At 37.4% G+C, this 14478-nt stretch overlaps 1 protein-coding gene across 2 annotated transcripts in view; it reads right to left on the reverse strand.

Moving 5' to 3' along the window:
* Window positions 1–782: 782 nt before the first annotated feature.
* LOC137642717 (chromosome-associated kinesin KIF4-like) overlaps window positions 783–14478 on the reverse strand; it is an 85991-nt gene continuing 72295 nt past the window's right edge. For both annotated transcript variants that reach the window (XM_068375525.1, XM_068375524.1), the window contains exons 20-23: window positions 13925–14061; window positions 4950–5099; window positions 4155–4331; window positions 783–2048 (exon numbers count right to left, since the gene is read on the reverse strand). In XM_068375525.1, the coding sequence (XP_068231626.1) occupies window positions 1446–2048; window positions 4155–4331; window positions 4950–5099; window positions 13925–14061 (1067 nt within the window). In that variant the 3' untranslated portion in view covers window positions 783–1445. The remainder of the gene's footprint in view (window positions 2049–4154; window positions 4332–4949; window positions 5100–13924; window positions 14062–14478) is intronic.

Consider the following 14478-nt stretch of genomic DNA (forward strand, 5'->3'; position numbering starts at 1 on the left):
ACACCTCAGCACCTGCAACAGCAATTATATCTGTCTCCCTATAATCCTCAACATTCAGCAACCTTTCAGAATATTCAGCCCACCTTTTCCTTGCCTCCTCTCCTTTCAACTTTCCACATCTCCTTTCAACTTTCCATTTTCATTTTGTACAGTCTATTAATTTCTCAATCCACATTTCCTTACTCTCTTCACTTCTGTCCGAAACTACTACTTAATATCTTCATACCAACAACCCAAACCCTGACCTCACATACAGTACTAGCAGCAGCCCTCTTTGCCTCAGCTACCTTGTTTTACTTTCACATTTATCTCTATTATCTTTCATACTTCTCTACACTATTACTCTGCAGCCATTCTTCAAATGCCCTCTTTTTCTCTTCAAAATTTCAGTCACTCCTTTATTCCACCATTCACTACCCTTCCTCATGCTGCCTCCAACAATCCTCTTGCCCCGCACAGTAGTTTAATTATTTCTCTATTTCCTTTCCACACTGGAATGATTTCCTTGTAGGCACCCTTGAGCATGTAACATCCTGCTTTTCAAATTAGCGATATAGCTTGGCTAGTAGTAGTAATGATAGCACATCTATAATACAAGTTTACACTCATTGGGACAATCTAAAGATACATAAATTTGATTTAGTTACTTTCTTAGGTGCCTAACCCATAAAACTTTGACTGCAGGGTATTGATAAAAGCATCCATTTAATGTTCTTTAAATTATCTGTGGTAAAAATATGCTATAATATTCTTGAAATCAACTGGGGTAAAAATATTCATAGTAGTTATAAATTTACATTTCCAAAAATATACAAGTAGTAATATTTATATCCTACAAATAAAAAACATGGAGAAATATTATTTCTATCAAACAATAAAAGACAAAGGAAGAGTCCTACCCATTAAAAAATGGTTAATCTCAAGAAAGCAAAACTTGAGCAAAATCCTGGCATTACTAAGGACATAAACCAGACCATCATAATAAGAAATTTTGAAATGAAAGACGATAGTTTTAATTTATGACCGTTATTAGAAGAAATTAGAATGGATTAGAGAATTTGCATCTGTTTTCCAACAGCTTTTGGTATTACTAATTAAATGAAACTTTCAAAGATACATTATGAAAAATGTGTAGATTAGAGACAGAAAATTAGGAAGAAGTAGTAAACATTCCACATAAAACTGATTAAATTACGACCCTACAAGCATTAACAAAAGAAAAGTTGCAGACTCCCCAAGGTAAAATTCATAGCTTTTTAATGACTCAACCTATATTGAAAACTATCAATATGGTAAGAATCATCCCTTTATTTTACAGAAATTACTCAGTAAAGGTACTAATAATGGATTATATTAAAACATTGTCAGAGGTCTTAAAAGATCACGGCAGAACATATCTAAGCCAAAAATGGATAAAATAAAAAATATTAAGTCGCATAGTTAAATTAAAACATGGGTGGGGAATTTTCAAAATCAATATTCGCCTTCACACTGAGCAGCCCACGATCTTGTTCTTTGTCTATTATAACTGTTTCATTTAATCTCTGCTTTTTGTTGATATTGACTTCCTGGAGAACATTGAGAGATCCAACCTCAAAAGTTGAATTTAGAAGGGTTTCATGCTTATCAGTAGAATCAGAAATACTATTATCAGGTGTGGTTTTGTTTTTACATTTCATAACAGGGCATTTGCATTTCAAGCTACAAGAATTTTCATTTTTACGACACTTACAAAGCTTACTGGAACAATCACCTTTACAGCCACATTTAAGTTCACCATTAGAATCACGCTTTGATCCTTTTTTCCCCTTCGTTTCCGCTTCTTCCTCACTATCATCATCTTTTCCTAGACGGTTTCCTCTAGTAATCTGCCTGATCTTTTTGAAAAGAGGAGTTTTCCGCCAGTCAGGGTCAGTATCATTATCATCATCATCATCATCAGGGTCACTTGATGAGGCATCTACTATCTCCACCAGTTTCTTTTTTACGGGTGGTTTCACGAAAGTACGGCGACGATCATTTGCTGTTATGTTGGGCATTAGAGAAACCTGCAACATAAGCAATTGAAATCTTAGCTTAGCTCACAGAACATTAATATAAATAGTCAGCCCAACTCATTCACAGGGATTAGGTAACAAAGACAGGTGCGAAGATTGAGAATCTGCAAATGAGTGCTACTCTATTATCAACTCATAACCTACCAACTCACTGACCATTGCCTACCTGTGGTTGACTAACATACTAGGTAACCCACTGTACTGCACTACATTCTTTTCATGTGGTTTGTATCATGGTATTTTAGTTCATACTACTTTTTAGAGGCAATTGTACATTAATAATAGAGCTTCCGAACAAGGTAAGACGACTCATAACGCAAGTCATCGCCACACCACGTTATGTACAGTTCAAGTAACTACTAAACACTGTTCATACATAACAACACTTGATAATACTGTAAAGAAAGAGTCACTAATAGTTGATGGTTAAAATGCACCCAAAATTAAATGGTCCTCTTAAAAATCATGATTTTTTAGAGTGCGATGTCTTCTTAAACTGATCCGTCAGCTGACAAAATTTAATGCATGCTTTAAGGTTTTGTATGGGGCCTACAGTATAATAATGTAAATACACTATTAGCAGTTCTTTATCAATGAGAATACAGTATATGAATATTTATCCTACCACAAGTGGAAGAAAATTACTAAAACGTCACTTACGTTTAGGAAGTTCTATGCTGTAAAATCTATCGCACAATAAGCCTTAAGGATTGCTCATTGAACATGAATTGTACATATGCTGTGCATACACTACAGTACAGTATTGTACACGGTTGTCTAGACAATCATAGAACTAACTAACTACTGTAAAGAACACATCCTCATGTACATAACACTTTAAATGAAATTTCAATCTAATATCCCTTCAGCTATTTCCCTTCCTTTCATAGTTTTTATCTGATTATTTTCAACTTATTACTTCCTTTCAATAAATTTGATTCCTTCCCACATAATAAATTACAAGCGTATTATTTTAAGACAGTAACTAGAATAAAACAAAAACTGCAGTCCACAATATTTTGTGTTTAATATTAATATGAAATAGAATTTACTATTGTCCAGAGAATATAAAAACAAGTTTAAAAAATAACTATCAGCTACCCAACTTCAAAATAGAAATGGATTTGTTTGCCTTAATAAAAAAATGTTTTTTATAATCTATCTCTTATTTCTTAACATACATTTTAATTTAAAATAAAAGAAATCTTTTAAAACATAGCATAGGATAAGAACATGAAATATGTTCCATTACAATTTCCAGTCCCCTGCAATTCAAGAATTTGTTGCAGTCAGAATGAAACTTAACGAAATTTGAAATGATTATAATCGAACAAATATCATGTCTCATGATGGTAATTTTGAAAAGATTTCTTTTGAAAAAGTACAAACTTTTTCGGTAATAAATAATTAAGTTACCAATTACTGAAAATTCTATATAAATTCTAATTTTCTATTTTCTTCATTGAAGTAATTCTTCTAATAGAAAATTATTCACGCGTACGATAATTAAATAAACAATCCAATTTCAACATTTTTCATAGTGAGAGATAATCCTTTCTTTTAACAGTAATTCAATGAAATTTTTCATCAGCATTATACATTACATATCAATTATTACTCAACATACTGTATGTATGAACTCCTTTTAATAATTTTTGAAATTAGAATGACTAGACAAAGGATTTATCACAGAATAGTTTACATGTGTTAGCTATAAAGTTGGATTGTCTTGCTTTGCACGGTTAGTTTGAAAATGTCAGGCAAACAAGAGTACTTATCGCAAAACTCCAAATAGATGATTTTTTATTTAAGTTATACGGTTCTCTGTATCGCGAAAGACCAAATCCGCAAAGATTTATGTGAATATCTTGAGCTGACTAGATTGAGCAAAGTAGTCATTACCTAATACTTTTAAGTAATACTTCAAAAAACTATAACGCTACCACTTTATTCAAACAATCACACTAGATATTACTGTATTTACATTACTGTATTGAAATGGGACTTGAATATCAAATAAAAAAAACTACAGTAATGCCTTTTCCAATTGAAATTATAAATATGAACAAGTAACGACCCTAAGCAAACAAAACTTACCCGCTTGCCATGAGTCATAGCAGATACAGTCAACTCTTTCTTAAGTTCTTCACATTCTTGCGTCTTGGCTTGAAGCTCCTCATGGATAGCAGATAGCCGGGCAATTTCCGCTTCTTGGAACCTCAGACGTTCAAGCAAAGCGTTTTCTTTTTCTTCATCGGATGCAGAAATATTATCCTGCAATCATGTGCATAATTATTTTATTTAGCAATGAATGCCTTTGAATCTAGGTCTCATGAATACATTTTTAAATTCTCAGTCCCCTTAGAGTAACTTAAAGCCTCATTGCCATGAAGAAATATTAATTCAAGAGCTATTGTACTACACTGGAGCTAACAAAAAATAATTTGCATGACAAACTGCATAAATATACTGTATCAAAATTGATGCTTAACGAGATGCAAATTGCAGTTCATATGATACCACAAAAACGTGGAGGGGATGATTTATAGCATATGTATAGATACTCTTGGGGCTAAGGATATGCATAAGCCCTTTTCCCTCCCTGAAAGTTTTATTTGGATAAAGTATACAACAAAACCTTAAAAACCAATATCTCAATCTGAAAAATAACTGAAAAAAGGTTTCTTAAGGTTCAGACCACTCTATATCCTGTAATTTTGATATGTCTGCCCATTTACTGTAAAAGAATCACAATACCGGAAGGCTATTCTTTAAGGTGCATTTTTAAGTATGTATAAAATATGAATATAGTTTTAAATGGTACTTCTAATTAAGAACTACTGTACTGTATATAAATGAGGCAAAATTAGAATGAATGGCAGAAAAATATACTTTTGCTGTTGGCATCTGTCGTAACAGGAAGAGCACTTTGTCTTCATGTTCCTGCCCAAGACGAGTCAACTCCGCTTGGTGTACTTCTTTGAGTCTTCTTATTTCAGCTTCAAGATCTTCCAATGATGCTGTAAGCTCTTCATTAGCAACCTATAAGTCAAAAGATGGTTAACTTGAATATTAACCAATAAGGCAATAAAGACTAATAATTAATAAGTTAAATATATAACTCTTTAATTCAGTTATAATTTAACTAACACAAAGTACATACACTTTTCTTAGAAAATAACAATATTAGTAAAATAATGGTGAATACATGGCATTCAAGATCACTACAAAAATATAAAAACCATCACCACCATAAAAAATTCTTCAATATATTAGATATTGCATAATAGATAATTTTCCCCTAAATGGACAACTCTTAAACACAAACCACAATTAGGATTTCACTGCTTTAGTATAAGATCATATTGAGTTATCACTTTCTGCTAATATTTTATCTCCCTTGAGAAGGTAGTTAAAATATTACCTACTTCAAGTCATTTTAATTTTTCATAGCTATGCAAACCTGAATCCTTTAAACAGATACGCGTTTTCAATTTAAGCTGGAACAACCGTTCAAATTGTTAATGACAGGTGCTGAGCACAAGCGAGAAGCAAGGAAAAATATAAATTACTTTTAACATTTGTTATTTATTCCTACACGTTTCCTAACCTTTTATCCTGTAAATAGTGAGACTCACTGATTGGTGAATTGGAAGTTAGCCTAGAACCAAACTGGCTGATTCTTCTTCTTCCCTGGAAATGTCAATCTACCTGGTCCTATATGGGAGCAAAGGAGATAACTCCAGCAACCTCTTCTCTTTCTATCATAAAGATGAATAGGCTGGTAAGACCTGGCCTAAGTAGATTGGTACATAGTCCCAGGTAGTGAGAAAAGTGAAGAAGAGCAGAATGAGTTCTGGAATGAATTAACTAGGTGTGTAGAAGGACTGGGTAGAAGGAATGATGTAGTTGTCATGGGCGACTTAAATGCTAGAGTGGGTGCTGGAGAGGTAGAAGTATGGGAAGTATGGCGTACCAGGTGAAAATGAGAGTGGTGAGAGACAGGTAGATGTGTGTGTTGAACAAGAGATGGAAATAAGTGCTAGCTTTTTCAAAAAGAAAGATAAAAACAAGTATACATAGGTAAGAGTGGCAAATGGAAGAGTAGTAGAAAGGGCATTAATGGATTGTGTTGATAACTATAAGAATGTTTGGAAGATTGAAAGACGTGCACGTGTTTAGGGGTATGGCTAACGGTATGTCTGATAATTTTTTGTAGGAAGGAAAATTAGTTGTAGCAAAAAAGTGGGGGACTAGAGTAGGTGGATGTAAAAGGGAGCTACTATGAGATTCAGGGCCTCTGTAACACGGTTTTTTGGACTTTGCTCCTTATCAAGGCATCGGATGTAGCTGAAAGTTGACATATGTATATTTTACAACCACACACAAATTTTGTCAGCATTTTCAATAACCTAAACCCGAGTTTTAATTTTTATAGAGTAAAAATGATCTAGCCGACGCCATGGCCAGTGATAACGAGCCATGAGTCGAAAACATTCATTACGTAAGCAATGTAAACACCTTTTGACAAAATTTTGCCCCGCCCATCCACCGGACACCCATTCACCTTCTTCCATCGGCTCTGGAACCCATAACAGTCAAGAATGGCTAGCAGGATTTGGAATTGCCCCTGTGGTTGCAAAACTGCATTTATCTTACGACTTGCAACTTTATACAGTCAAGAGAAATCCCATGGCCATATTTACTATAGCCTGAATAGGTAATTATTCAGTTTCTAGTTTAAATCCAATGTTTATGGTCTGATTTGTATTTAGAGTAATATGATTATAATACTTGTAATGTCACTCAGGCTTTTGAACATTTCCATTAACTATTCACTATGCCACCAAGAGAGAGAGAGAGAGAGAGAGAGAGAGAGAGAGAGAGAGAGAGAGAGAGAGAGAGAGAGAGAGAGAGAGAGAGAGATTGTATGTAAACAGTCTTGATATAACTATTTTTGTTAAAATGAGAATTTTGTGCTAAACTCTCCATCAGACCAACGGATCATCCGATATAATTTTTTTTTTCTTCTTCTTAGGCCGTACGACCGTGTTGGCTATGTTTTGGGCATGACTGCATTTTGTAAATAAATCATGAATAGTTTTAGGAGTTTTATTTGTACATCTTATGGGAATTTATAGGAGTAAAGTGAACATAATTCATTTATCCTTTAAAATAATTACTACATGTAGCAAAACAAATAGTAGTAAAGATGATAATGCAATGAAGGAATGATACCAAACTTTATCTTTAGCTTCAACATCAGCAATAACATACCCAGTTGCCATAAATTTGTCAGCTTAATGAAACAGCCTATCATCTAATATAAAACTTAAATTCTGAGGAGGCCATGGCTTATTGCACAGTGCAAAAAAAATTACAGACTTTATGAATGGCGGAACGATACATAAATGTGGGTGGGGTATCTGTGCTAGCGTAGTAATACTACTGTAGCAGCAGTGCCGCAACAGTAGTATACATGAATTAAACGTTTAGGCCAACTGCTGGGATCCTTGAGGATCATTTAGCACTTCTTACAACTACTCGAGAAATAAGTTTTTATAGCCAGAATTTTAATTTTCTGATCCAACAATGCCCATGATAGCCTTCAGTGTTATCCAGAATTATAACGAGGCTAAAGTGGGTGGAGCCTCATGAAGTCATCATTCTGACGATAATTATTGGTGAAAGTTTAAAGCAAAATACAGTACCGGCTATTTTTTTTTTTTTTTTTTTTTTTTTTTTTTTTTTTTTACAGTAAATAGATCGGTAGATAGACAATAAATAAAAATAGCTTGACATTGGATATAGCAGTTATCAAATCAAGCTTGTCTACTACGTTTTTGAAAATTACCAACTATTCCCTACACCTTGTCAGTCTGATTGTGAGCTATAAAGTAGACTGTAATTTCTTAGGAAACTTATTTTTGGAGTTAGACAAATAATCGAAGTGTTTTTGTATTCATTAACATATTTTGTTCGTTTGTTCATTATGACAATTCTCAGTGGAGAGGTTTCAGAGTTCATAAAGGTGTACTGCTTTGCTTTTATTTACGCTTTTGTGTTATTGTTGGCAGAGGTATAGCCTTCGTTACGTATAACCAATCATCGATCGAGAAAGAGAGAAGAAATTCCGTCATAAGTTACGTAACGAGTGCGTTCGAAACCTTTTCTCCGAGTAAGTTGGCCCGTCTTCAAAAATCGTCACTTTTACTTAATAAAGTACCAAATTTATTCAACCTACGTAATGCAGAATATAGTCAAAATTTATGTGTAGATATAATGTGCATTCTGAATAAGCGTTATATTTATGAAATTCATAGAAAAAAAGTTATTGCGAAAAAACCGTGTTACAGAGGCCCTGAATCTCATAGTAGTGAGGGTTGAAGAGCTAATAAAACCGGGGGTAAAAAGTAAATATCAGGAAAGGTTGAAAATGGCATATGACGAAGTGAGAGTAAGAGAAACTGGTAACTTAGAGGAGGAGTGTAAGTTAGTAAAAGAAAATTTTGTTGGGATTGAAAGTGATGTGTGTGGCAAGAACGTTGTTAGAGGCAGCATGAGGAAGGGCAGTGAATGGTGGAATGAAGGAGTGAAGGTAAAAGTGGAAGAGAAAAAGAGGGCTTTTGAAGAATGGCTGCAGAGTAATAGTATAGAGAAGTATGAAAAATATAGAGAGAAAGAGCAGAGTAATAGTATAGAGAAGTATGAAAAACATAGAGAGAAAAAGGTGGAAGTAAAGCGCAAGGTACGTGAGGCAAAGAGGGCAGCTGACCTGAGGTAGGGTCAGGGATTGGGTCAGTCATATGAAGAGAATAAGAAGAAGTTTTGGAAAGAAGTGAAGAGAGTAAGGAAGGCTGGCTCAAGAATTGAAGAGACAGTGAAAGATGGAAATGGAAGGTTGTTAAAAGGAGAGGAGGCAAGGAAAAGGTGGGCAGAATATTTTGAAAGTTTACTGAATGTAGAGGATAATAGGGAGGCAGATATAATTGCTGTTGCAGGTGTTGAGGTGCCGGTGATGGGAGATGAGAATGAGAGAGAGATTACAATAGAGGAAGTGAGGAGAGCACTAGATGAAACGAGAGTAGGAAAAGCATCTGGTATGGATGGTGTGAGAACTGAGATGTTGAAGGAAGGGGGTGTGACTGTACTTGAATGGTTGGCGAGATTGTTTAATATGTTTTGTGTTGTCAATGGTACCAGTAGATTGGGTTTGCGCATGTATTGCACCACTATATAAGGGTAAGGGAGATGTGCATGAGTGTTGTAATTCAAGAGGTATTAGTTTGTTGAGTGTAGTTGGAAAAGTGTATGGTAGAGTAATGATTAATAGGATTAAGGATAAAACAGAGAATGCAATCTTAGAAGTACAGGGTGGTTTTAGAAGAGGTAGGGGTTGTATGACTCAGATTTTCACAGTTAGGTAGATATGCGAGAAATATTTAGCAAAAGGTAAGGAGGTGTATGGATCTGGAGAAAGCGTATGATAGAGTTGACAGGGAAGCAATGTGGAATGTGATGAGGTTATATGGAGATGGTGGAAGGTTGTTGCAAGCAGTGAAAAGTTTCTACAAAGGTAGTAAAGCATGTGTTAGAATAGGAAATGGAGTGAGTGATTGGTTTCCGGTGAGAGTGGGGCTGAGACAAGGATGTGTGATGTCGCCGTGGTTGTTTAACTTGTATGTTGATGGAGTGGTGAGAGAGGTGAATGCTCGAGTGCTTGGACGAGGATTAAAACTGGTAGACGAGAATGACCATGAATGGGAGGTAAATCAGTTGTTGTTTGCGGATGATACTGTACTGATTGCAGACACAGAAGAGAAGCTTGACCAACTAGTGACAGAATTTGGAAGGGTGTGTGAGAGAAGGAAGTTGAGAGTTAATGTGGGTAAGAGTAAGGTTATGAGATGTACGAGAAGGGAAGGTGGTGCAAGGTTGAATGTCATGTTGAATGGAGAATTACTTGAGGAGGTAGATCAGTTTAAGTACTTGGGGTCTGTTGTTGCAACAAATGGTGGAGTGGAAGCAGATGTACGTCAGAAAGTGAATGAAGGTTGCAAAGTGTTGGGGGCAGTTATGGGAGTAGTAAAAAATAGAGGGTTGGGCATGAATGTAAAGAGAGTTCTATATGAGAAAGTGATTGTACCAACTGTGATGTATGGATCGGAGTTGTGGGGAATGAAAGTGATGGAGAGACAGAAATTGAATGTGTTTGAGATGAAGTGTCTAAGGAGTATGGCTAGTGTATCTCGAGTAGATAGGGTTAGGAACGAAGTGGTGAGGGTGAGAACGGGTGTAAGAAATGAGTTAGTGGCTAGAGTGGATATGAGTGTGTTGAGGTGGTTTGGCCATGTTGAGAGAATGGAAAATGGCTGTCTGCTAAAGAAGGTGATGAATGCAAGAGTTGATGGGAGAAGTACAAGAGGAAGGCCAAGGTTTGGGAGGATGGATGGAGTGAAGAAAGCTCTGGGTGATAGGAGGATAGATGTGAGAGGGGCAAGACAGCGTGCTAGAAATAGGAATGAATGGCGAGCGATTGTGACGCAGTTCCGGTAGCCCTGCTGCTTCCTCCGGTGCCTTAGATGACCGCAGAGGTAGCAGCAGTAGGGGATTCAGCATTATGAAGCTTCATCTGTGGTGGATAACGGGGGAGGGTGGGCTGTGGTACCCTAGCAGTACCAGCTGAACTCGGTTTTTCTTTTTTAAAGGACTGATACAGGGATACTTGAAAGCAAGCATCCTTTAGATCCACTAAAAGCATGAAGTCTTCCTCTCGGACGAAACAACACAGATTGTACAGTTTTCATCCTCAACTTTGTTTAATATACAATCTCGAACTTCATTTAATGAATAAACTCATTCAGTGGTGAGAAGTTGATGACTGGCCTCCAGCCCCAGTTGACATCTCGACCAGGGAGAGCCAATTGTAGAAGCGTGGAGATTAGTCTCAAACAACTTTGAGCATATTTTTCTCCAACATCTTCTACCTCTGCCTGCAAGGCTAGGGTTCTCAGCGACAGAGGAACGGCACTTTCAGCAAATGAGGAGAAGGAGGAGGAGGAGGAGAGGAGGAGGAGGAGGAGGGGCAACAGTCTGGAAGGATATTTAAGTAACTGTTCTGAAAGACACACTCAACCCAAAGCTCACCCCATGACTACTAGGTTGCCCGTTGGCAAGATAAGCAACCACCTACTCTCAGCAGTGGGAGAGAGGGACTGCTAGTAACAGTATTTCCCTCTCTTCCTTCTTCCACTCCCCCACAGACTAGAAGGACCAGGTGGGGTGGCTCAAAAGTGGTATGCATGTATCAGCTCCTTCCAGGAAGAAGATGCAGGCGGTCCTGATTGGCGTCGTCTCCTAATTCTGACTGTTACACTCATGAGTGCAAGGACGTCCATAAAGGAACACTCATGACTTACGATTGATTATCCACCTTCATCAGTACCGGCCCAAGGTCCGGTGTCTTAGGCGCAGAAGTATCCCTCCCACCCAGACATGGTAGAGGGTAAGGCAAATATCTCCAGAGTCCTGCCCCCCCTCAAGAATACAATTGTTGTCCCAAGGATAGAACCGAACATGTAATTGGGGACTGAAGAAGGGCCGAGAAGGCTGACATCAGCGGGGAAAGAACCCCTGGCACTAATCATGGGAGAGGGAAGGAGTAACTCACTTGCTTCCCTCTGCTGATCGGAGCAGGGAGACGGCCGCGGTACCGAGGCACAGGGAAAAATTCCCCCGGTACCGAGGCACAGCGAGAAGTCCCCTCTATCCCAACTCTTTGTCTTCTATAGACACAAGTGGATAACAATAGCCTTGAGGGGTGCAATTCTCTCAACTTGCTCTACCGAAATATTGCTCGCTGAGGGAGGAGCACGAATCCAATACCCAGATAGGAAGGGAGATGGAGGGTGGCAAAGCTCCTTCATCAACTGGAGAACAAAAAGTGTATGGAGCTGCACACTCCTGTCCCATCTGGCTACTGGGGAACTCAAAACATGAGACCCGGAGGTCTGAAAGACGGGGCTGGGAGCCACTCGGGTACTATTTACCATCCACAATCCCGAAAGAGGTGGTGGTGTAAGGAGTCCTTTCCTTACAATTACAATGGCGTGCCTAGACTTCTTCGACCTCGACCTCTTCCTCCTCTTCTTTTTCTCCTAGGTACAGTACCAGAATCGGAGCTGGATGTCGAATAATAGTCAGAAGAGGAAGCAAAATGCGCTCGTTTAATTCTCTTTCCAACCATCACCTTAGGCTTTGCAAGCACAGCAGTCAGTCAAAAGCGACCAACAATACCCTAAGGGAACAAACCACAGTGGATTCTCCGACAGAAACCACAACACTATCACAGGCACACTCACATGGGCTGGCGACACAAACACAAGCAGGGTCACAGGCACTGAGGGACCAAGAGTTATGGGCCCCAGATCCCCCACACATACAAGTGAGGGTGACTGGCACTGGGAAAACGGGCAACCCAGGGGTGATGCACAAGGCCCGGGGCCAACCTACACCCAGCCAGAACTTTGTTGGCCAGCACTGGTGTCACAAGATGAGTCTTTACAGTCCTGTGGGCTTAGGGGAATACCATTGAGAACATCACTTGAGTCACTGACACTGAAGACACATTGACCACGCCTTTCACCACTGGCATCGCCAAGGTAGATACTGGCATTGGGAAAAAGGTAGCGGTAGCCTTAGCTACCGGCTCCCTCAACACATTATAGAGGACTTACCTTAAAGACCTAAGGTGCCCTGTCTTCCTTAGGTCAAACTCTTCAGCGGTATGCATGGAAACAGAAGAGCCTCCAACCTACGATGAAGTGCAGTGAACATTGGGGGAACACCACACACCACCAGAACCTGAAAAATCGGCAGATGAAGCTCTGAGGGCTTTTGTTCCTGATGCACACTCTCTGGGGATAGAGCCAGGGGCATATGTGCAAGAGTTGTATTAGCAAACCCGCTCAATGAGCAGACGGAAGAAGCAAGACCTCGTAGTGTCATCTTAGGCACTGCCACGAGACCTCAGAGAAGTTCAGCTCTTGCCATCAAGGGAAGTTTACGAATAAGCATGCCCATTACAGGAAGTACAGTGTGTGTTGATCTACAACCAGTTTAAACAAACTGGTTGCAACATCCAGCCTTTCCATAGCAAGTACAAATTTCTTGGTCCATATCCATATCAATCACTTCCTAAAAGAAACAAAAATTAAAACTTTGATTAAGGGCACAGCACTACATCTGTATGCATTGCAGTTGAAAACAAAGTGAAGAGCTTCTGCAAGCTCCCAACACGTGTCGTTAACTACCTCGTTAATTATTTCAATGGCCGTTCTAGCCTGCTCTGAAAACATTTCCTTATTTAAATGATGAAAGTTTTGTATACACATAGGAACCAATATTTATACATTTCTAGCTTGCATTATGGAAGACATACAAGTGTTGTTATCAAACTTGGTAGTTATCAACAATTTATTTGTTAAATTAATATTCTGAACTGGGGTTTGTGAAGTTTTAGTAGTTTACAGTAGCTAGGTTACTTGTTGATAATTTCAGTAATTTTGTTAGATAATAAACCTAAGTGTATTTAAATAATATACATTAAATTTCACTTACATAGGGATATGTTGAGGAAATTAAACTCCTATTCCTTCTGACCCATAACACACTATTATCACTAAAAGAATACTAGTTTATTAGGTCACAGCATAACTTACTAATCTACTCTCATCTTATGTTAAACTTCATCAATGCTCTACTTTGATATTTGAAGTTAATATACCTTGAAAAGGAATGTAAATATAACACAGAACAAGCAGGCAATTAATAATAATCCAAAATAAAATAATATAGGAGTACTGTACCTGTAAATCCTTTAGATCAGTTTCTTGTACTGCAGAGTTCACCTGATTGTTCACTGCTACTTCAAACAAATATGTTAACGCGCATTTACTCTCGATCATACTTTGGAGAGAGTCAAATCTTTTCTTAGCCAATGTCTCTGTAGAGAATTTGGAAAATGGGAATGATTAAAATACATACAGATCAATAAAAACTATATCAAAATATACATAGCTTTATTAAAAATACAGAAATTACAAATGTTGTCTTTTTTTAAGTTATTTTTGCCAGTGTAAAGTGCAAAATTTTACTTCATATTACAATTGTTCAAGATGATTATTCACTTTTAAATTCAGGAAATAAATTTTCACCAGACTCTTTCAACTTTAAAGATACATTAATAAAAATTTAAATAATCCTAATATTGTTAGTGTATGCTCCAACATTGGTACTATTATCAGTAAAAATAGCATTACAATAGAAATACTAAAAATTACCATATATCAATAGTGTGAATTACTAAAAATTAGTAGTTAACTCACGATCGTACAAAGTAATATTTTGAAAATGAGCAAAC

Source organism: Palaemon carinicauda, chromosome 6, assembly GCF_036898095.1.
Source record: "Palaemon carinicauda isolate YSFRI2023 chromosome 6, ASM3689809v2, whole genome shotgun sequence".
Taxonomy (NCBI): Eukaryota; Metazoa; Arthropoda; class Malacostraca; order Decapoda; family Palaemonidae; genus Palaemon; species Palaemon carinicauda.